This window comes from Rhopilema esculentum, chromosome 5 (genome assembly GCF_057945365.1).
Source record: "Rhopilema esculentum isolate cy_ngs chromosome 5, ASM5794536v1, whole genome shotgun sequence".
Classification (NCBI taxonomy): domain Eukaryota; kingdom Metazoa; phylum Cnidaria; class Scyphozoa; order Rhizostomeae; family Rhizostomatidae; genus Rhopilema; species Rhopilema esculentum.
The window spans coordinates 2,354,528-2,378,005 of record NC_142819.1 but is presented as its reverse complement, the minus strand read 5'-3'; the positions used below and the strand labels follow the sequence as shown (position 1 = coordinate 2,378,005).

Below are 23,478 nucleotides of genomic sequence, written 5' to 3'. Positions count from 1 at the left end.
GGACGTTGCGAAGGAGCCTGAAAATCTTGTCCGCAATCGAGGTTCTTCTGTCTCGTGTTGTTGTTTCAGGTCGATTTCTTGGTCTTCCCTCGGCTGGCATTGTATGAATGGAACAGTTTCATTGGAATAGTTAAGACAGATCGGTCTTGGCAATGGCGAAAATCGTGAAGAAGACATATGGCAAGAAACTTGCCTGGGGAACTGGATCATGCCCAGCTTTTGACGAGGCAAAAGTACAGTCCAAGAAATCCAGCGTTGTAAAAGTTTTAAGGCCAAGTATTTGGGCTAAGGTACCCCTGATAGAAACATTTGCTGAATCGCCTCATCGATCGAAGAAAAAATCGATAACTGCTCCGACAGTACTTTCTGTTCCAGAGACAGTGAGTGAACAAGCTCCAAAAAAGAAGGGAAGAAAGAGAAAAATTGAGGACCCTTTTGGTTTCGGAGATTTGGATGAAGAGGTTGCACCAGCATCAGAGTACATTTCTCCAAAGAAGAAAAAGCAGGAACAATTAGCATCTTCGGTTAAGAAAAATGGAGTAAAAATGAAGGTTAAAACATCCAAAAAAAGTAATGTGAATAAAAATGGGTCAAGTGTTTTTTCAGGGATGGATGCTAAGAGCCCAAACTTAGGCGTAAAATTTTCAACTAAAGAACAAAAGGCAAAGAAAAGTCCGTCTGTATCTGAAAATGGTGCTAGTCCAAAGAAGCGAGGTAGACCACCAAAAGGCCAAAGTCCAGGAACATTAAGCCCAAAGAGTATTTCTGGAACTAATGATAAAATTGGAAACAAAAGCCCTGGATTGTCTGATAGTGATGTTAGCCCAAAGAAGCGAGGTAGACCACCTAAGGATAAAAGTTTAATAAGTTTCAGTCCAAAAATTACATCTGATATTAAACAAAACGAGAATACAAAAAACCCAGCTTTGTCTGAAGGTGATGCTAGCCCTAAGAAACGAGGCAGACCACCCAAAGACAAAAGCTTATTATCTACCAGTCCAAAAACTGCTTTTAATGTTAAAGGAAACAACATTAAGAAAAGCCCAGCTTTGTCTGAAGGTGATGCTAGCCCAAAGAAGCGAGGCAGACCACCCAAAGACAAAAGCTTATTATCTACCAATCCAAAAACTGCTTTTGGTGTTAAAGAAAACAACATTAAGAAAAGCCCAGCTTTGTCTGAAGGTGATGCTAGCCCAAAGAAGCGAGGCAGACCACCAAAAGACAAAAGCTTGATGACTATAAGTCCAAAAATTACTACCACTGTCAAAGAAAGCAAAATAAAGAAAAGTCAAGCCTTTGTGGAAAATGATTTTAGTCCCAAAAAAAGAGGAAGACCTCCAAAGAATAATATATTGTCACCTGGAAGTCCAAATGTGTCAGGGAAAAGCAGTGAAGACTTAGTTATTAAAAGCCCACCCCTATCTAAAGATGCAGCCAGTCCCAAGAAGCTTGGAAGGCCCCCAAAAAACAAAAGCTTAGCAGTTTCAAGTCCAAAGATTACCAGTAAAAAAGGCCTTCTCCCAGAGAGTCCTATTTCATTTGAAGGAGCAAATACACCTAAAAAGCGTGGTAGGCCACCAAAGAACAAAATTGAAAGTCCAGTAATGAATGGAGTTCCTATGGCTGCTTCCACATTACCAAGGGATGCTGGGAATGAAAATAAATCACCAAAACCACTAGGAAGACCAAAAAAGTCAACTAATAATGAAACTAAGACATCAAATGTGAAATCTTCTTCAAACAAACAACCAAAGTCGCCTGCTGCAAAAGAACTTTTCAGACAATCCCCATTAGAACTGGAAAACGAAACTGACACAGGCAATTTGTCAGTGACAGCGCAAAATGTCATTGATGTTATTGATGGGGCACCATTAGTTAAAAGAAAGAGAGGCAGACCTGCAAAGCAAAAGTTAACTGAGAATTCAAAAGATCATTTAGTTTCTAATTCTCATATTGATCCAGATCAAATAAAAACTAGTGAGGATGCCGGAGAATCTTCCTTGGTTTCACAAGTCTTTTCTGAAACAGATACATTAGAAATTAATGAAGATGAAGTTCACAATCAGTTCATTTCACCCACCGAAGCTGAAATGTTAGCAGAACAGACAACACAGGAAATGACACCCAAAAAAGTTAGATTCTCATCTGAAAATGAAAGTGATCTATCCGGCAGAGCAAGCAGCTCAACAGAGACAGGGGTTAGCATATTAGATGTATTTTCTCCATGGTATTCTTGTTTTTTAGATATTCTTTATTCCAAATTCAAGTTTAAGGGTTCCATTTAGTTTATCTATTCTCAAACATGTTGATTTCCTTTTCTAACAGCTTACATTTCAAAATCTTAAGATCGGTTTTGAATGATTTTTTAAATATTTCACAATTTTAAAAGTAAGAAATATTCACCTGTGATATTTGCACACAGTATCTTTATTTAGATTTTAATGTTGAATTTGATCAACTTTTAGTCACCTTTCAAATGGTTCTTGAAAAATAATAAAAAGACACTCTCACCAAGAAAAGTTGCAAAGTTAAGAAGAATTTCAGTTCTGGTATGTCATTTGTTATTTTTCTGTTATTCAGTTCACTTGATGACTTGTTTAGTTCACTTTGATCAATCTGATTGTGTGACAAATTAGGCTTGTGAAATTTATCTATTAGTTTCCAACTCATAACGTCTCTAACTTTGGAGTGTCAAAGGATTAGGTATATTGATTTTGTTCTAATGAGATTAATGTTTGAAAAAAGTTTTTGAACAAAGTCATCATCATTGCTACTCAGTGTTTCCTCTCCCCATTTACAATGTTTGATTTTGACTATAAAATAATGACAAATAAAGATAGAAACAGGAACAGTTTATCAGATGTTGGCAAAATGTACATCTTTCTTTTCAAGATTTTTTAATGGGAAAGGTTTGAATTGGTATGCTTTGTTTTCTGGTTCTTATAAATGCTACTGCTCTGTTTAAGCCAACATGTTCCACAGAAGGGGATGATGATGAAGAGGACATGGATGCTGCTGTTCCATTTGGCTTACCTTGGGGATTAGAACCAGATGAAAATTCCCTAAGAGTGACAAAAGATGAAAAGGAAGTTAGTGTGATAGCTTATAAGCAATTTTTTTAAAGGTTTTCTTGAAATTGTTGAACTTTGAAATGTTTTCAAATTTTGAAAAAGCTCCATTCTCAATGTAAGGAATTTGTGCCTTTGCATAAAAGGCAGAACTTCCAGCAAAATTCTCAAGAACTTCAATGAATATACTCAGCCCCATGGTATAAAATTTGCTAAAAAACAAAAGAAGTGATTCAGATCTCTTTTGGCAAAAAAATTGTTCCACCAGTTATGATTTCAAAATATGCTGTAATTTTTTTTACAACTAGTATTAAACTGATTCACTCTGAAGCAAACAACCCACCACTTTTTATCAACTTTATTTTTACTGCATGCCAAAATGGTACTATCTTTTTCCCCTCAGCTCACTTTACAGATGGTATAATTGATAATTGCTTAGATCTTGGCCTTTCCTTTCCCAGGCCTAGCTGTAGCATGATATTAAGAATAATTTAAACCAAGCATATCAGTTATAGTTTATATCACATCTTCACCCTAACCAGATCAATTATTAGATTTATTTCCTATTCTCCATTTCTCTAGCTCTTTACAATTGTGCGGAATACAAAACAGGCACAAGAGAGTGTTGAGTTTGGAGAGAGTCAGCAGGTATGTCACCAAATAGGTTAATATAAGATTTTATCGTGTAAGAGATTGGTAGTCAAGTGCTATTATCAAGACAAACAAGAGAAAGTGAATGAGGTATTTCTGATTCTTAGGGTTAAAGGACTAATGGCCCATGATTTAGTCTATTGCTTACTTATTTGTAGACTGTATGTAGCCTTTTGGTTGCCCCAACAACATTTTCTGGCAAACCAGCTAATGAAACTTTTTCTGGCAAACCAGCTAAGAAAAAACACTTTTTTGCATCTAATTTTATCACTTGATAATTTATTGTATCGAAGCAGTCAATCAAAACCGTTTCCCCAAAAAATGTTTACAATAAAACAGCAGGATATTTTCCTGTTTTCAAAAAAGTGACTGTAATATTTCCGTTCACTATGTTACAAAGTTGTTCACTGCTCTTTATGTTGCTTTATATAATATAGTAAGTGGCAGGAATTTAACTATAGGGTATGCTTGCAACCAAATGCTGTCATTGTCCAGGTATCTTTTTAAAATAGCGTTCTCCCTGCTGACAGGTTTACATGGGTTTCTTTCAAGTTAGGTTCCCCTTTCTTCTAGTGTCAGCATGAGTAAATAGAGTTGCTATACTGAAAGTAACCATAACCAGAAAGAAGTGTTCGTTTTATTCAAATTTTAGCATCCTTTTAATCATCTACCGAACCATCAGAATAATTGTGATTTTGGTATCACTTCTAAATTTTTTTATTTCATTTTTTACCTAATAGTTCAAAGATGATGTGGAATACCTTCTTGATGGCATTGCTGATACCAACTCGCTTTCAACAAGGTGCTTGAGCCTTATTGAACTAGCATCAAAGTGTGCAAAAACTGCTTTCAGGATGAATCTTAGAGCTCATGGCACTATTGCTGCGATTTTTGAGAAGCTGACTGATGCACCAAATAACCAGGTAATTATTCCCATTTTTGCAATCGGCAGTGAATCTTGTCTTTTTAAAAACGGATGTTTATCTTCCACCATTTCACATGCTACCAATTATCATCATATGCCTTGTACTCACAACCATGTTGCGTAATGAAAAATGTAGAACAACAGTGAGTGAAATAGTTTTTCATTCAATTTATAATTCATTATATAAAAAATCCGTTATTGAATATGCCAATTATCTACTTCCACCATTATTTATCAGTATAAACCCAAATTTTTGTTTCTCTTGTTTCGGCTATGTACATTAAGCTATTAACTTTTTATTTTATGAAATTCTGCCTGAGTTTGTTTTGCTATATGTAAAGATTTTATAGTTTCAGTATTGCTGCTAGTTCCTCGTCGTCTTCATAATCAAAGTCGAGATTCCCAGGGGATGTAAACTTGCTATCCAGTCGGATTGGCCTATTGCTGTTTGACATAGGAGTCATTTCTTTGTCAGCTGACATCCGTTTGCCGTCTCTAGTTGTACTTTTTCCATAGAGAGAGTACATTTCTCTTCCGTGACTTGCACCTCTGCTACTATGAACAGAGTCACCCTGAAGAAGCTTTATCTCTAGAACATGTTTCTGTTCCTCGATACACTCTTTCTCTTCAAGCAGCTTAAGAAATTCCCATCTCGCTGTTTTTAGACTTTCTCTCAGCGCACATTCTTCACCGCATTGTATTTTGTATTTCTTGTCGGCTTCTTTTGCTTTTTCTTCAATTATCTGCAGTCTTCTCTCTGACGACTCTTTTACTTTCTCTAAGAACCTTGTTTCTTTTTCAAGTGAGCTTATTTTATCCTTCAGCTCTGCAGTTTCCAGCTCATTTTTGTTAGCCATCACTTGCATTGTTTTGATCAGATCTTCGTTGGTGCTACTTTTGTTTTTGTAGTCTTCTATTAAGTCTGTCAGTGTTTTTTGGTCGTCTGATAATGTTTTCAAGTCTTTCTCTAAATCCTGTATGCGATTGCTCTTTCCTAGAGACTCTTTCTTTGCTTCTTGAAGATCTTCTTCCAGCTTTTTAAAGGTTTCCCTATTCCTAGCAAGTTCTAGCTCAAAATTCTCTAGATCTTTATTCTTCTCATCGAGTTGTTGCCGCATATCTTCAACCTTCTCTTGCTCAACTACCAAAAATTTGTTAACCTGGGAGGCGCGTATCTTCAGATGCTGTTCAATCTCTTCTTTTTCATTCGTAAGACGAATCTTGTCTTCTTCTAGGGCCTCGCAGTTCATCTTAATTTTCTTGATATCGTTTGCAATTTCAATTCTTGATCCCTTTTCGCTTTCAAAAAGTCCCTTCAATTTAACAAGCTCGTTGTCATACCAAGTAATTTTTTGTCTCATCTCAAAGAGCTCATCGTCTTTTTCTTCGATGGCCTTTTCTACTTTCTTTCTCTGAGCATGTTCGTATTGATGGCTCCCTGACAACTCATCAATCAGATATTTTTGGTTGATGACGTCACCAAGAGTTTCAGTGTAGTTCTTTTTCACTTTCAATAACTCCTTTGAAATGCTCTTGGTTTCTTTCATCAATGCCTCGAAATCCTTTTCTTGTTTATGTATCTTGTTTGCCGCCTCCTCTTCTCGCTGCATCACCTCTTTCTTTTCTTTTTCAATATTTTCACATTTGCTTTTAATCTCATAATAAGCAGCCTCTAATCTCTGAATTTCGTTTGCTAATTCGTTTGATTTTTCCTTAAGTTCTTTGTTCTCTTCCTCGAACTTTGTTACTGTCTTTTCAAGCTCATTGATTCTTTGCTCAGCATCTTTCGCTTCAATTTTCTTCTTGGTATACTTTTTCTTCGTTGCATCATTTTCTTCCCTTGCTTCTTCAAGGCTTTGATTCAAAACCTCAACTTTGCCTTTGAGCTCAGTTAGAATTTTATTCAAGTGTATCACATTTTGTCTTGCCTCATCGCGATCTTTTTCTACTTCTTTTTTTCTTTCAGTTGTTTCCAAGAATTCATCATGTAACTTACTATACTTCCTGTTTAGTTCCTTGGTGTCATTGTCAAGTGTAACAAGTGTATCTTCTTTTATTTGCAATTGCCTACCTAGTTTTTCTAAGCCATCTGTTGCTTCAGCCGCCAGTTTTTCCTTTTCATTAAGTTGTTTTTGAAGGTACTTCTCATTATCAAGCAACCTGCGTTTTTCTGCTGCACAATCTTTTGCCTCTAGCTGAAGAGAGTCTTTCTCAAAGTTTAATTTCGCATTTCTTTCTTCAAGTTGGGATATCATTGTGTCATTTTCATGTAGTTTGCTCTCCAGTGTTTTTGTAAATTTCAGCATATCTTCGATTTTTAAGAGAAGATATTTCTCTTCTGCTGACAATCGTTCATTTTCTTTCACCGAAGCTCCCAAAGTATTTTGTATCTCCTGAAGTGAAAGATTCAATTGTTTTCGTTCTTGCTTCAGATTCTCCAGTTGGTCTTGTTTTTGACTTAGGCGATTTATCAAAGCATCTTTTTCTTGCACAAGATTACTGATATGCTGCTTTCCTTTGGCTATTAGCTCGTTATTACTACGTTGCTCCTGCTTTAAACTCTCTATCTCTGCTTTTTTCGCCTTACATTCATTATCCAGATTTTCATGGTCTGTACGTTGCTCCTCAACGATACTTTCAAGCCTTTTGATACTTTCTTCTAACTCTTTTATCTTTTTACTAAGAACAATTCCTTCACCCTTAAGTAGCTCTGTCTCATTCGCTTTGGTCAGATTTTCAGCCTTTGCCTTCGTTAAAGACTTTTTCAGGGACTTGCAGGACTGTTCAGACTCCTTCAAATCATGGGCAATATCGTACACCTTCTCAGTAAGCTTCATGATTTCGTGCTCATTATCTTCTTTGCTGTTCCTCGCGACAATCAGAGCTTCATTTATTTCTGAGTTTTCTTTCTGGAGTCTGTTGAGGTTCTCTTGCAGTCCGTTGTTGTCTCGTTGCAAAGATGACAGCTGATTTCTACTAGTCTCGTCTGCTTCTTGGCATTGACGCACCGTCTTTCTCAACTTTCGAATTGACTTTGACGACTGCTCCTTCTCTGTCTTGAGATTGTTTTCAGACGATTGAAGTAATGTTTCTTTTTGCAGTACGACATTATTCAATGCATTCAACTTCAGAACCAATTCCTCGTATTTCTCTTCGCATCTTGCAATTTCTTCAGTTTTTGCTTCCTTGCATTTCTCCCCATCAGCAACCATGCTTGTAACCTTTTCGGCCAGCAGATGGTTCTCTTGCTCGTAGTTTGCCATTTTTTTTCTTGAAGACTCAAGTTTTTCTTTCAGGCTGCCTATTTCTCGCCGTTTAATCTCCAGCTCGATTTGATAATCTTTTTCAGTCGCCTTTGCTCGATTGTGCTCTGCAATAAGCTTTTCATAATTATGTTCATTGTTCTCCATCTTCACTTTGAGCATTTCTCTCTCTATACGACCTTCTTCTGCTTTATTCCTTAATCCATAGCATTCCTCTGTTAGCCTTGCAATTTCATTGTCTTTACTTTTAATGTCTGCTTTGTACTTTTCACAACTGCCTTTGTGAGTGCTTACTTTTTTTTCTAATTCAGATATGATAACAGAAGCTCGAGACAGATCCTCATCAGATCTTCGTCTTTCTAAGTCAACCCTTTCGTTTGCCATCATGCATAGTTTCAATTTCTGACTAATCGCCGCGTGTTGTTGCTCTTTTGTGGCCAGTTTATCTTCCATAGCCAGTATCTTCCGATTGAAATCAACCAAGTCGTTATCCTTTGCATCACATTCTAATTTCTTGCGTTCAAGTTCATGCTCTAAGTGGGTCTTCTCATCAAACATGGCGTCCAATCTTTCTTGTATATTTTCTACTTTTTCAGCCAATCTTTTATTGCTTTCTGTCAGCTGAATAATCTTATTAGACCTCTCGTCCCCTACCAACGAGCAGTTGTGCAACTTTTCATCAAGCAATTGCTTCTCCGTTGACAATTCTTTAAATTTCGCTTCATAATTCTTGATTTTTTCCTTGCAGTTGCACTTTGACTTTGACCTTTCCGTATCAAAAGCATCAATTTTGTTCTTCATCTCTTTATTTTCCTTCTCCTTTTCAGCCATCGCTAAATCCTGTTGTGATTTCTCTTTTCGCAAATCTTCGATAACATTTTCCATTTTCTCAAGGTCCTCTTTAAGTTTGCTATTTTCATCTTCAAAGATATACAGGTAATCCTTCAATTGTGCTACCACTTTTTTCATGTTGCCTTCATAGCGCACTTGCCTCTGGAGTCGCTCTTCAAACCCTACTACAGACGCATTTGCCTCATCTAGCTTGCTACGCAGTCGATCAACCTATTGAAAGACGTTTATTTTATAGCAAAGGGAAATTCACAGGTCCACAATGCCCAAGTATATATACATGGCGGTTTGTTCATACTATATAGTTAAAAGTACCTACGCCTACAATCAATATGGATATATAAACACTGATTTTATTTAACATCTGTTACGATTCAGCTTCAGTCACGTGTTCATATCATTTAATGTTTCACCGTAAGCTTAATAATTGTAACCAAATAAGTTTTTGTTGCCGCAAAAGCAGATTCATAATTTAAGTCATCTCACTCGCATAATTCTTTGACAGCATTGCATGCTTATTTAAACTTTGGGATCTCCCTTGAAGTTCATTAATAATCGGTAAAAACCCGCTTTGCTAAATGTTTCTTTTACGCCTTTATGCAACACTAGAATTCGTTTAAGATAGGAATGGTTTAATCCACTACTCTATTGTCTTGAGATTCAAATTATTTTTGCTCCCGACCTCTAATTACCATACCAACATTGTAGTTATGATGAAGTAAATGTAAACCTTTCGTGGTACATTTCTCTTGTTTGTTCCACATGGATTATTAAGCAGATTAAGCTTGAAATTTAAATAGAAAGGCCCCCCTACGTTGTAGACGCTGTTTAAGAATTTTTATTTTCCTTATGTAGTTTTAATACATATATTTTCATTCGGATTTTTTCTTACCTGCTTTTCCAAGTTTGAATTGTTTCCAACCAGCTCGGAGCATCTATCAGTTAGGCCCTTGATATCTTGCCTTGAGCTTTCAGCATTATCCAAGCATCTAGATAAAAGGCTTTCTTCCTCGCCGGATTGCTCGTTCTCACACTTTTTAGTCTTTAAAATATCCTCCATATCAAACCTTGCTGTCTTCAATTTTTTTATTGTCGTTTATTTCTGAACTATATTCCTCGACTATTAACATTCGGGTCCTTCTTAGAAAGGGTCGCTTTCAAAGGAAGATTACCAACAAGCTACACTATTCGTAATTTATTTGATTTGACGTCACAAGTTTCGACACATTCCTTTAATGCAACAACCAATCACCTCAATATTAAGAATCTGACGTTAGATTTATTTTCTTATTTCTGTTAATAATATGAAACATTTTGGACTATTTTTTAAATATCTATTGTTTATCCTAATGTAATGATAACTATTTTAATGTAAAAGCTCTATTAAGCCCCCGGAGCTTGTTAGAGAAAGAGGGCTTATTGATAATTCAATGTAAAAATGATATAAAAATGCTCTTATTCATTTTTTTATGAAAATGTCATACAAATGTTTTCAAAAACTTTACCAGCAGCTTCGAAAGTTTCTTAAAATCAATCAGTTATAATGTCCGCATCTTCCGCATCTGTCCGCATCAAAGAGAGGGGGCTTAAAAGAGAGGGGGCGTAAATAAGTGGGGGGGGGGCTTGATAGAGCTTTTACGGTTTATGAACTTATGCCACTCTATGTGTTGAGAATTCTATCCTCAAAATAACCCTTGTACACAAGAAAATCTTTTAGCTTTCGTAAAAAATGAAATGATTTTTAAATATGACTAAGACTTGACTAAGAAAGTCCTTGTGAAAATTTAGATATATGATGAATCATTTTCTTAAAGCCGCAAAGCCGTTTAGTTGAAATAATTATAATTGCATCTTACATGACAATGTTTCTCTATTGAATACAGGGCTCCTTTTAATGACTGTCTCATTATAAAGCCTTTCATACACGAAATATCACATTTTTCTGAATATAACTGAAAATAAAAGATATTGCTCAGCGTGCACCTTATATGTTCTTCTGCCTGATTGCGTTTATATTTGCTTAGTACAATTCATTTTTATTTTATTTACAGCGCCTTGCATTGTGTACTGCTGCATTGATGTTTATGCTCACAAGAGATCGCTTGAGTATTGATTTCGATAAATCGATCTTAGGTATGATTTCATTGACACCTTACTCTTCCAAATTGACCCGTTTTCTAATGCAATTCATAAGCCTTTATATGTTGCTTAATTTCTTCATTATTTTCTTATTTTTGTCGTTCATCCTGTTTGATGCTTGGCTAGAAATTTCCATTAACAACATTTTCTTCTGTTTTTAAAAATTACATGATGTAGCAGATTGGTGTAGCATTTTGACTTGGTGTAGCAGATTGGGGCTGCTCGTGTTTCTGAAAATCTAATACCTATGTTTGTACTTGCTTATAGCAGTTTTGGTCCCAGCCTCTCATCAGCATTAGCCTTAATGGAAAACGAGGTCACCATTTGGTCATTAAATATTGGAATGATTTTCTAATTATCTGAGTGTCGAATAGGATTTATGAAAATATACATCTGACGTGAAATATATGTGTAAAAATGCGAGCGACTGATACAACAAGGGACATATTTCAATCGATACGAGTTGTTATCCCATTTTCTCACTGTGTGAGATGTTCCATCATTGAAACTTCTAATATGCATGCAAAATGCTTCAACTGCCCTTTGTTCTTCTGTACTTAATTTTATTTTAAGACATCAAAGCCACTTCTGTTGTTTGAAAGACATATTTTCAATAATACCATTCTTGATGGAGAACAGGATTTGGGAAACTCAGAAATCTGAAAGGAGTGCTTATTTTGAATATATTTTTACTTCGAAGTAAAACTGACATAATTAGTGAAATCTAGAATCTACAAACCTTTGTTTTCCTTCTGCATAAATATATTTACGCTTTGGTGTACATGAAACAACGGTTTTTACTGTTCTTTACACCAAAAGTGTGTACAGCTCTGCCTAACGGCATCGAACATTTGATGACAGACTGGTAAACAGTTGCTTTCATTAAATATATTTTTAGGTTTATTTGTTGTGTTTTTGTGCTCATTAATGTTTGGAATTTTTTATAGAAATGATGCTTAAATTGCTTGCAATGAAGGAAGATGCAGAAGAAGAGTCCTCAAAAGACTGGACTAGACTTACCACAAAAATCAAGTATTTTTTTTTAGATTATGAAGTCATAATCAAAACCCAGCTCTTATCTTTGTATAAGCATACAGAATGTTATGATTTTAATGTTAGATATGATAATCAAAATTGTGTCCAAAGTGGTTATTAAATTTATGTCAATAGGCCATTGCTTTGCGTTGGTTTAAAATGAGAACGCCGGGTTGACAAGTAGAAATATTTTTGCAGGGACATCTTTGGAAAAGATTCGATCAAAGGAGTAAACAACCTTGATTTATCCAAACTTACGGTAAGTAAATTAATGCCAACAATTCATTATAATACCTTATTGCATAATATTCTGTACTCTTTAAATTCATTTTTACCATGTCGTTGCTTATCTGTTGTTCTTTTATTGCAAAGCCATTTTCAAGTTTTGTACCGCCAAAAGATTGTTTGAATGAATTTAACCATTATTTTTATCGTTATATAACCCAAACCGTTTTAATAATGGTTATAGATATAGCCATTATTAAAGCTATTGTTTTTTGTTCAATAATTGTCGATAAATGAATGATTAAATTCACCAGTTTTCGTATTTAGATAAACATTAAAATGGTTTTTCTATGGGATTCATTTTATCTTTCAAATAGGACATTGATATCAGTAGACAGAATGAAATGATTGCATTGAATAATAAAATGTAGCTTCCTTACTTTTCAATTGATAACTGCTTTCAATTTCAATTTTCACCTAAAATCAGCAGCCCGATATGCAAAATAGTTGTCAATTTTGTTTCGAATTGGATTTTTATTTTTTTTTCCTTACATCTCATCTCAGTTAGCAATTTTTTGTGTCTTCCAGACGGAATCATTGGCGAGAGAATCATTTTTGTCGCTTACACTGCAAAGAACTGGCTCCTGGTTCAAAGACGAAATTAGATTGCTTGGTGGTTTAGATCACGTGGTCGATACGGGTACGTGATTGTCTTTCATTAAGTTGGCATTTCTAAATAATATTTTTTTATTTCGAAGTTTTATTGATAGTATGATGTAAAGTTGTCAAACAAATTTATCTCTATTTTTAAACGATTTCTTTGAAATTTATCTGTGGTTGAAGCAATTCTGCTAAAACTGCCTATTGAAGACAAATTTTATATGTATATATACAGTAATCCCTTCTTGGTAATTAAGCTCTCTTTTTCCTATATTTATCTCTTCCTGCGGTTTAAAAGTTGCTCATTGATTATCCCGTTAACTTATATTTTCTATTGGCATTTTCTTCCTTTTTTGCTCAAATCTTTTTTTTCTTTCTTGTAAGAATTTTTTTATCACGGCTTATTCCTGTACCTAACTCGTGTTCGTAAAAAGTTTCCATAGAATTTAATATCGACTCATAATTTCAACTGCGCTAACTTTGTATTTTCCTTCCAGTCGTCTCCTGTAGCAAGTGTTTGAAAGTTAACGGCAAGTCATCTGAAAATGATTCTGTGACGAGCGTGAGGCAGATAGAAAGATGCTTGAAATTATTAGAAAATGTAGGTTTATTTCTATACAATGGTTAATTGCCTTTATGATTCTTTACAGTACTCCAATATAATTCGGGCAATCCCGTAAATCAAAGATTTATCCACGCCTTATCAACATTTAATAAATCCCCTTTGCTAAGCCCTTAGCCCTCTATCAGTTTATCCCATTCTCTGTTATCCTTCGTTGGAACCTCTTCTAATCTGCCCGTTCTATAATTTTAATTTTCCCAGAGACTGGTCTCTTATTTCATGAGTCAATGACAAAACTGTCACGGCCTTATCTCTTCTACTGTCTGCAAATACGTTGCCTTCTGTCTCTTTAATTTCCCATGTATCTGTCTGCTAAATGTCCCTCTGTGGTCATAAATCTTCTGTGCATTGCAAAAGTTATTGAAAAGTGTGGATTGATATGTCTTTCATATTCTCCATCCTCCCTATCAGTTATTGTGATATATATAATTGTCTGTTGCAGGTGACAGTTCAATGTACTTCCAATCAAGGCTATTTGGTTTCTTACCGAGATTCGGCTTTACTCGAATCATGTGCAAGGTATTAACAAACAATTAATAACAATTTCTTAAAACAAAGTGTTCACCAATAAAGAGCTTATAAAAATGAAAATATCCGTGTTTCCGCAATAAATGATCAGTTAATTCACACAAGGGTCGCGCGAAGAGACATTATCCAAGATTTTTCATTAACTTGATAATATTTCCTTGATTTAGGTTATTTTAGTTAAAGACGCTGCATTTACCAGCTCTGGTTTCCTTAAGGTTACAGAAACACTGAAAAAATTGACGTCTGGTGTCATGGTATCAGGAGAATCATAAGAAAATTTTAAGAAATCCGGCAAATTACTCTGCTTAATAACCGAAATAACTTCAAGAATCATTGTTATTCTGGTTTTGATATTCCTAATATTAAGTTATCGCGTGCAAACTAGCATTTATAATTTCGGTGCTGGTCTAATTAGAGACCATGTATTTCATTGTAATTAGAGACTATGTGTTCTCCAATTCCAACAATTTTGTAGCAGGTTTAAGTAAAGAGTAAATGAGGAAAGGTTGCAATTGATGTTGTGGGTTGTATTGTAAGCAATGCTAAGCTTCCTTGCTGTGACAAATTGAAAATGTCATCTAATTGTATTATTCTGTTTCGTTTATGTACATTTGTTCAATGAGATTGAACAGCTGAGATATATTGACCCTTTATTAAAAGACCCTTAATTACAATGTAATATTGTTTTGTTTTACAATTTCATTCTATGATTTTTATTTCCTTTTCTCAGATTACTCAAATTTTCAGTGGCATCGTTATTTGAAAGTGAACAAGAAAGTGCGAATGCTGTCCAGGCTCTTTGGTTTTCAACAATGAAAATGCTTTTGAATCTTACGCATGATAATGGTTTGTTGTTTTTTGGTTTTTTTGCAGTAGTTGATTAAATCCGTCTCCATTATTTTTTTGTATAAATTGACATATCTCTGAAAGATAAGACAACAGCTTTCCCCTCTCTTGGCCTTTGGGAGGTTGTTGTTTGTCACTTTACCCGTCAAATGGACGTAAAAAGGGGTCGAGGTTATTTTAGTGGACGCTTTGTTTCCTTAGAAATATCAATCTGAGATGATTAAGTTTCTGTATAATCCATATGTTATGACCAGCCTTTGGTTTCCATAGTCTTTTGCGTTTATAAACGGACATTTTGTTAGTTCTTTCCTTAATTTGTCATTCTTTTATTTTTGGATGGTTCTCACTTTGCGGGTTAAGCTATCAAAATAGGCTTTTCTTTCCAGATCTCAAGAAAAATATTTTCTTTGCGGAACCTGTTGCAGTGGGGTGGGGGATTTCTAAGAAATCGATTTTAGTTTTCTCTCAGTCATATTGTATAATGGCTCATGTGCTAAAATAAATATGCTGCTATTACGTAATCATGGTAAGATATTGTTACAGCATGCTGGCTTTCTTGCATAGTGTGTTTAATATCTACCAAATGCCTATCTTCTCGTACAGTTTCTGATCACGTTAGGTTTTAATTTGATTAAATGAACACGCATCGAGACTTGAAACTTTTTTTGCAATTTAGAACTTGCTAGCACGCGATTTTGTCAGAAGAATGATGTTTTGGGTCTTCTTTTAAAGACCGCTCTGCAGGTAATCTTTATTTAGTTATCTCTTAATACACTTCAAAGCTCACATACACCCAAAGAAACATGTTTAAATACTGTGAGAAATGATTTTGTCTTGCATTTCCTTGATCAAATTTTTGTGTATGCAGTGGATTATTTGCATGGAAGACTAAAAATGCTATAACTTAGAAGTTTCTTGAAAGTCCACCCCCTCTGTAAAACATAAAGACCGAGGGATACTCCAAATTATTTGCGTTAAAATCCTGTCTATACGTACATTACGTACGTACATACGCCTTTGTAACTGGGGAGGAGGAACCTTTTTTGGAATACTGGTGTCATAAGCCTTTGTAACTGGGGAGGAGGCACCTTTTTGGAATACTGGTGTCATGACTTCGGATCAGTTTTCATACTGTACTCTGATCACGTAATCGAACTCAACTCTGCTTGAACTTTGGAAAACTTCCAGATATAAGTGTGCGGGGGATCACTGCATTGTGATTTGGACTGTGATTGTAAAGAAATAGAGATTGTAGAGTAGATATCCGGATTTGTATTCAGGTTGTCTGAATGATGAATTGTTTTGTTGTTTTTTAACTTAATGCACTTAATAGAATTGATAGACTTTCTTCCTACATTATATTTTGAATAATTGAGCAGCGCAATTTTAATTACTTTTCAAAGAAAGTATTCAGTATGCCAAGAAGCTTTATTTCTGACAAATTAAACCAATTTCCGGGAGGCTGAACTGTTATTTTTTCTTTTAGTGCCCCAAGCATTTGCCAATTCCAAAACAATTTGATGTCGCTGTTCTTGTAAGCATTAAAGTTCTACTCGAAATGTTTGTTTTTTACTTTAAACGACCTAAAGGTGAAAGTTTTGAAAATTTATTGAAAATATGTTAAAGGAGCTTCCAATGACACTACATGGTACGAAGCTGTTGGTTAGAAAGATTATGACAAGACATCACAGGATACTTTATAGAATATAACAAGATTTTTCCACTTTATTCCTCTTGATTTTGTAGTTTTTTTCTTTGTGTTAATGTGAATCGACAGCGCCCGTGAACACCCTGCAGTAAGAGCCATGTTTGAACAATTTACAGTATCTTAGAACACCATATTTAATTGATCAACATTTTAGTGGTCGAGAGATTAAAAACTGAACATTTGAATGGGTTTTATGCATTGATGTGGGCAATTTTGATATGAACAAAGTAGGCAATACGTTGATATTTATATTTCCATTTTGTTTTACATCGTGCTTAGGCTTTGGGGCAGGCTCCAAATTGGCGTTGCATTTTTCTTATCAGTATTAGCTGCATGCCGAATTGATAAATGTAGTTATATTAGTACGATTTTCGCTTGTTTTAGAGTCTTGGTTTGATAATCAACCTTGTTGAGTACAGCAAGAAGAACCTTGCAGCTTTGAACGCTGTTGTTGCGCCCGCATTCGATAGAAAAACTCCTGAAAAACAGGAATCGCAGAGCCAGACAGAGGAGGCCTCAGCTGTTGATTCGTTGTTGCATCTGTTTCTAGTAAAGTTAGAAGCAGCAAAGGAAAACAGTGGAATGGAAGAAGATCTCTCAAAACTGAACAGTAAGACATCATCATAATCATCATCAAAAATACATTTAACGGCCCATTGCGGGTCGATACAAATTTCTACGCATCTATCGTTTGCTGAAATGGTTTCTACATAGACTGTGGAAGGATTCTGAGTTACACTGATTAACTATGTTATCAGGCAAACTATTCCAAATGGGTATGATCGAAAAGAAGAATGAAAACTTAACAGCATCAACTCTTCCCAATTTTGAATTGAATAGTTTAAATGCAAAATCATTACCACCCTCTACCATTAGAAGGATGTGGCCGTTGCAATATTTTCAGTTTTACGCCAAAATCTCTTGATGATACGAAAACTTAACGTTGACCAACGTTGTCCAGACTTAAAAACATGTGAAAAAGTTTTATTGTTAAAGGAAAATGTTTTGCTCATAAAAAAACTCGAAATACCATATGTCGATAGCCCGGGTGGCTGGTTCCTTGAAAAGGTTGACCTCACCCGGGTGAGCTAACTTTCTAAGCTCAAGTGTAAAAATGATCCCTAACCTTTGTTTGTGGCAACCGCAATACTGGCCATGACAGATAGCTTAATGGAATATTTCACGCTCAGGACATCAAAGCAAAGTTATTTTATCTGTCTGGGTTTTTTTAATGGGCTTTCCATATCCTTAGTTTTGTTTCAATAACATTTTATAAGGGGTATTCCATCAGCTATAAATGATCAAGTCTTCTTTGTTTTCATCAATTCTAGACTCTTTACATAGCTCTAACATTCGAGTCGGCAGCGATGGGCTAAGCCTCGTTTGCGGGGATGATTTAGACAAAACCCAGACTGAAAACAGTGTAACGGAGGAGCCGACAGAAGATGGAAATGTGGAGGAGAAACCACCAACGGCTGAAAATGAAGCTGAAAAAGAAGCTGAACATATTGGCAGGGGTGAGTGTTGTATGCTGGGGCTATTTATTTGTAACTTGCAGTTATTTCCGTATAATAAGAATAAAGCTGTATACAGAGGCTAAACTCAGTTGGAAAGTGGCCTACCATGGTGCCTAAAGATTGTAGAATTGGATTGTTGAATTTTTGGGCTGCATTATTGTTCCTATGAAATACGCAGATAACCCTAGAAATTTTTTTTTCCAACGGGTCGGTGGTAAAAATAAACTGAATATGACTCACTGCTAATTTTAATTAGTTTGAAGTCGGATAAAATCCGGAATATATCTGCAGTTTTAACAAAGCGACCCGATGACCTAAATATATTTTACGCATAATTATACTAGAGGATTTTTTCCATTATTTGGAAAGGGAATGAAATAGAGCTAGACCCTTTCAATTGTTCAGTTGATGGGGGGGGCAACCTATCTGCCTATCTTTTGACAACCAAGCCACCCCACTGCCTAGCATTGAAAGAGTATGCCCCATGGGAATTTCAGGTTACTCCTCTCTTTTCGAGTACAAAGAGTGGTGATGACCTAATCGTTCCAATATTTGCAGATTTGTTTTAACGGATCAAGCACCTTTCTTTACTTTCTTTAGTATCATTTAAAATTTTTGATGCAAGCCTAAACAAGAGTAGCTGTTTTTTAAGAATTTGTCAGAAATCTTCCAGTAGTAGACGTATAATCGTATGTTGCATAATTCTGTACTGTATTCTTGACATTGTTGTTGTTGTTACTTGTAGCATTGCAGAAAGCCGGTCAACATATGGAGGACAGCTTGATTGCGTCATACGCAGCCTTGCTTCTTGGTCTTCTTGCTGAGGATAACAAGGTATGTTCAGCCCTAATGGCGTACAGTTACATAAAGCATTAACTTGTCAAGCAATAAAGGACAATTGCAATCAAAACTCTACTTATTTTCTTCACTGAAGCTCTTACTAGAACACTCTGTCTTAGTTGCCTAACAGAATAGCAGCACTCGTTCTGTGCTTTGCTATTTAGCATGCCAAAGCATTTAATTAAAATAAAATACTTTTTCGTTAAAAATCTTGTTTTGATTATTCACGTTGTAAAGCAACGTGTTACCAATGGATGGTCTCTTTCTTGCTAAGGTGCCATTCCTTTTTTTGGTCGATGCCTGATTTGGATATATTTATTATCCAAACGCCTATTGATCGGTTATTATTGTAGGAAAATCAGCAGACGATATATGAACATTTGCAGTATGGAGACTTCGGGGTTATGACTCACACGCTGGATAAGTTCCTTGCTTTCATGAACATGACTGTGAGTATTTCATTTAGGCCCATTTTGGCTGACTATTTTTGTTGTAGTCTAATTACCGATAATAACAAAGTTCACGATCACGATTCGATAAATCCCCTAATTCGCCTTTCGTTTACTGCTCTTTCTCTTGATACAAGCAGAATTTAAATTCAAATACCAATTTTTCCTAAACATTCCTAAACATGTAAAATGAATGCCACTAGACATAACTAAGGTTTGGCATGTCTCATCCTTGTTGAGAAAACTTTTAGCCAGTTATACATTTCTGAATAATAATTGATTAGAGAAGATCAAATATCATTTTAATTCTATAGAAATATCATTGCTACATTTTTAAAGAAAAGTTAATGATTTTTACTTCAGTAAACAGAGTTCGTTAGGAAGGTCGCATGTTTGCTGTATGCATTTACACAACGTTTTTTCATTTTTCCTCCAAAAAGGCCAACACATCCAGTTCATCTAGTTCCCTCATCATCAAAAGAGCCATTTCTACATTGGAGAAATGTAAAGTGGAATATCCACCAAAGCTGCCTGTAACGTAAGCTCAAAACATCTTGCTGTAAATTTTTCTTAATGTCTTTTCTTAACTCAAAAGACTTAAAAAGTATCTTAGAAAATATAAAGTTATGTAGTTTTACATGTTTTTTTATTTGGCAGTAGGATTAACAGTTTCGTTCTTTGGAAACCTTAGTGTTTAGAATTATAATTTTTCTTTTATTTGGCCTAAGTAGTATGCAAAAGCGAGTAAGTTTTAAGCTGAGCATGTATTGATATATATTTGGTTTGGTTTTTAGATTGAGCTTTAATAGCATTGACGCTGGCAAAGGTATTCTGAACACCTTTCAAAGCATCCGCTTGTTTTTTTTTCGTTTACTGTTAAAGTAGGCCATGACATGACATGACACGACACGACACGACACGACACGACACGACATGACATGATACGACACGACACGACACGACACGACATGACATGACATGACATGACATGACATGACATGACATGACATGACATGACATGACATAACATGACATGACATGACATGACATGACATGACATGACATGACTGAAAAGTTCCAAGTGAAATATGCGATATGAGGAAAATTTTCCTCACTAGTATATATTTTCACTCTTCGCGATAACAGGGAGGTCATGGGCCCTTTCCTTTCTGTTTTTTCATATGAAGAACGTTCAGACCCGTGATCTAGACGGTTCCCTGCGAGTTCTATGTGAAATCTAATGTCATTGTAAACTAAATCGTCCCCTTTCTACATAACGCAGTTATTGGTGATATAGGACTTTAATGCAATCCATTCACATGACGCGAATTTCAATGGCTGTTCCAAGATGTTTCCTAAATACTGTTAATGAATTTTGCCGTTAGATCCCTTCTTCTAAAGATTTCGTCTTTCCTCCTCATGGCACCCACTTCAAGGATATTTTACTAATGGCTCAGAGGTGTCTCTACATACCGGAAACTCGCTGTTAGTAGCCAATATTTCTGTGATAAACCCACCTTTATTCTAAAGACAGCGCCTTGGTTTTTCCTTCTTATGTCGTCCACTACAAGTATATACTTCTGATTAATCCAGCTTTTTTCTAAAGATTATGCCTTGGTCTTTCCTTCTCATGACATCCACATCAAAGATATGTTACTGATGGCTCCAAATAATGTATACGTACCAGATATTCGCTTTTAGTACCGAAATCAAGGCCATTGTACGGATAATTAAAAAAAGCATCGTAGCTACGGGACAAAATATTTCTTAGAAGATACGCCAGGCCTTATTCTGAGGGCTACAATTGTTATTTAAGGTCTACTCAGAATATAAAAACCTATAACTTTAAATTGCTGCCATTATTTAGTTCTGTATTTGGTTATTGGCCTTTAAATGTGAGAGCAATCTATGTCTCCAACGCCGTAGCACCTCGAACAAGGAAGGCCTTTGGAGTGTTCGCTATGATTTTCATTTTTAGCTTGAATATGTTATTTATCGTATCGGCTAAAATAATGCACTGAACAAAAATGTGCATCGGTCGGGGCTCACTTGAGGGTGAGAGCTTGTTCGAGGGTGGAGACTTCATTGAGGGGAGTGTCTTTTACAGGGGGAGGGGGGCAATTCGATGATATGCGTCATACGCTTTAAAGTGTTAGTATTTGACGTATTTCGTACTTTTAACAATATCTAACCCAAACCTTAAAAAGCTGTAAATATTGACCATTTTTAATTGTTAGTTTCCTTTTCAAAACGTATTAATTCAATTTGTTCTAAGAGTAGTGTTTCGTTAGGAAAGACTTAACTATCAGCCTTCAGTAACAGACTGTGGACAAAGGCAGTTGCAAGAAATACTGCAAATTGCTACTCCTATTCTAGAATCGTAACGTATTACTTTAGTACTCATTGTCTATCTTTTATTTCCTCATCATATTTTGACGTAAAGCACTCACGATTATACTTTTTTGTGCATTATACTTTTCTCACAAATTTGGAGACTTTACCCGCGATCACTGACATGACCAATAGAATTCTTAAGTGATGGCGTCACGAAAATATGCTTAAAGAATTTTTGAATTTGGATCCATGGCTTTAGAAAGCATCAGGAAATAGCTCTAAATATATAATAATTCTTGACAGTGTTACGAATTGGCAGAGTTGTCCACATGAGCACAGACTCTTCTGACAAAGCCTATGTAATTTAGGCTCTGTTCATAACTGTATCCACAATTGATAGGATGGTTTGTTTTGCTGCACAAACAATGCTTGCCAAGGATATGTTGGCATCTCCCTTCGCCTATTAGCATCAGGGTAGCTATAAAATTTTGTTAAACTGAACAACACTAATATAATATACGAAGTATCTCTCTCAAAACCTTAACGTTCATTCATTGCAGGTTCTTTTCTTAGCAAGTTTAGAAGTTCTTTTATTAACGGCACAACAATTTTAGACGAAAAAATTTGGTTTAAACCCACTTTCTGAAAAATGTCATGCAACCGCTAATGCACGAAAAGGCCTTGTGTAAATGAACATCCATATTTCTGTGTCACTGTGTCAAATTCTCTCTTTAAATTTATCACTGTCTATGGCAACTTGATCTTTACACTTTTTAAAACTAAGTAACCCTATTTGCTCAGCCATTTTCTGTTTAAATTTCATCTGTGCTCGTCAAATGTCTTGTCAACAAACTGTTGTTACTTTAGAATATTTAACTGTGCTTCTCTTTGCACTTCATCCCTGTATTCCGAAGTGGTACTTTTCAGGTAGATTTAAGTTTTGAACTTATTATCATCAACATTGGCTATAAAACTATCATTTTTGCTATCTAATTAGTGATTTTAAGCCTTGAAATGTCTGTGACTGTAATCTGCTAATATTTTGACTTCTAGAATTCTGAAAGCAGAATTAGCCAAACCTTTATAATTCTCATCTATATATTTTTGCCTTCAATGCGTGCGCTGAATAATTTTATTTCTAATAGCTTCAATTTAGGGTGTATTGTTGTTGTTGGGAAACTGGGTTGTTTTTGCTATAGAACTTCAGTTAAAGTTCGTGCAAAATACCTCCTTAAAATGTTTCCTTCAAGCCTGTCTGCAAATTTTTTTATCCTTTGTTGGGGAGACGAGCAAGAGAAGGTTTTAAATGAGTGAGGCGACCCTCCCGAACATGCAGATGGAGCGTAATAACGCATGCTCTTTGACTCAAGGACGGAGGATTTTCCTCATAAGTGAAGATTTTTTCGCTCGTTCGTTTTCCCAACAAATCCTTACAAAAGGACAATGTCAAAAAGGTGTAATTTGAATTTACAAAAAAACAATGATTTTTTCATTTTGTCTTTTTTTATTTAATTTCCAAAATACTGCGTCTTTCTCATTTTTATGTTCTTTTCTATTGACACACCTGTTTCATTTACACGTTTCAACACCTCCTCATTTGAAGTGTGACTTGTGTTTTTCGATACATCCACATTTCAAAGCTGTTTAGTATCCGCGTTAAGCGTCCAGGTTTCACTTGCATATAAAAGTGTTGATAACACATAACATCTGGCTAAACGTTTTCCTGTCTCGATCTCGATGTTTCTTGCTGTAAAAACATCACTCATATTTAGAAAAGTCTGTCTTGAGATTTCTATACGTTGTCTTATTGCAGTATCTA

General features: G+C 35.5%; 2 protein-coding genes across 2 annotated transcripts; one reads left to right on the top strand and one right to left on the bottom strand.

Annotated features, from left to right (window-relative positions):
* Positions 1 to 39: 39 nt before the first annotated feature.
* Positions 40 to 21,774, top strand: LOC135689414 (uncharacterized). Its single transcript, XM_065206631.2, has 19 exons — positions 40 to 2,198; positions 2,466 to 2,549; positions 2,967 to 3,089; positions 3,651 to 3,716; positions 4,460 to 4,642; positions 10,808 to 10,889; positions 11,843 to 11,927; positions 12,129 to 12,189; positions 12,744 to 12,855; positions 13,313 to 13,416; positions 13,880 to 13,956; positions 14,696 to 14,811; positions 15,488 to 15,555; positions 16,298 to 16,345; positions 16,904 to 17,129; positions 17,851 to 18,036; positions 18,782 to 18,870; positions 19,230 to 19,325; positions 19,766 to 21,774. The coding sequence occupies exons 1-19, from the start codon at positions 153 to 155 to the stop codon at positions 19,865 to 19,867; spliced, it is 3,954 nt and encodes a 1,317-aa protein (XP_065062703.2). The 5' UTR covers positions 40 to 152; the 3' UTR covers positions 19,868 to 21,774.
* Positions 4,637 to 9,024, bottom strand: LOC135689415 (uncharacterized). Its single transcript, XM_065206632.2, has one exon. The coding sequence runs from the start codon at positions 8,874 to 8,876 to the stop codon at positions 4,989 to 4,991; it is 3,888 nt and encodes a 1,295-aa protein (XP_065062704.2). The 5' UTR covers positions 8,877 to 9,024; the 3' UTR covers positions 4,637 to 4,988.
* Positions 21,775 to 23,478: the final 1,704 nt, after the last annotated feature.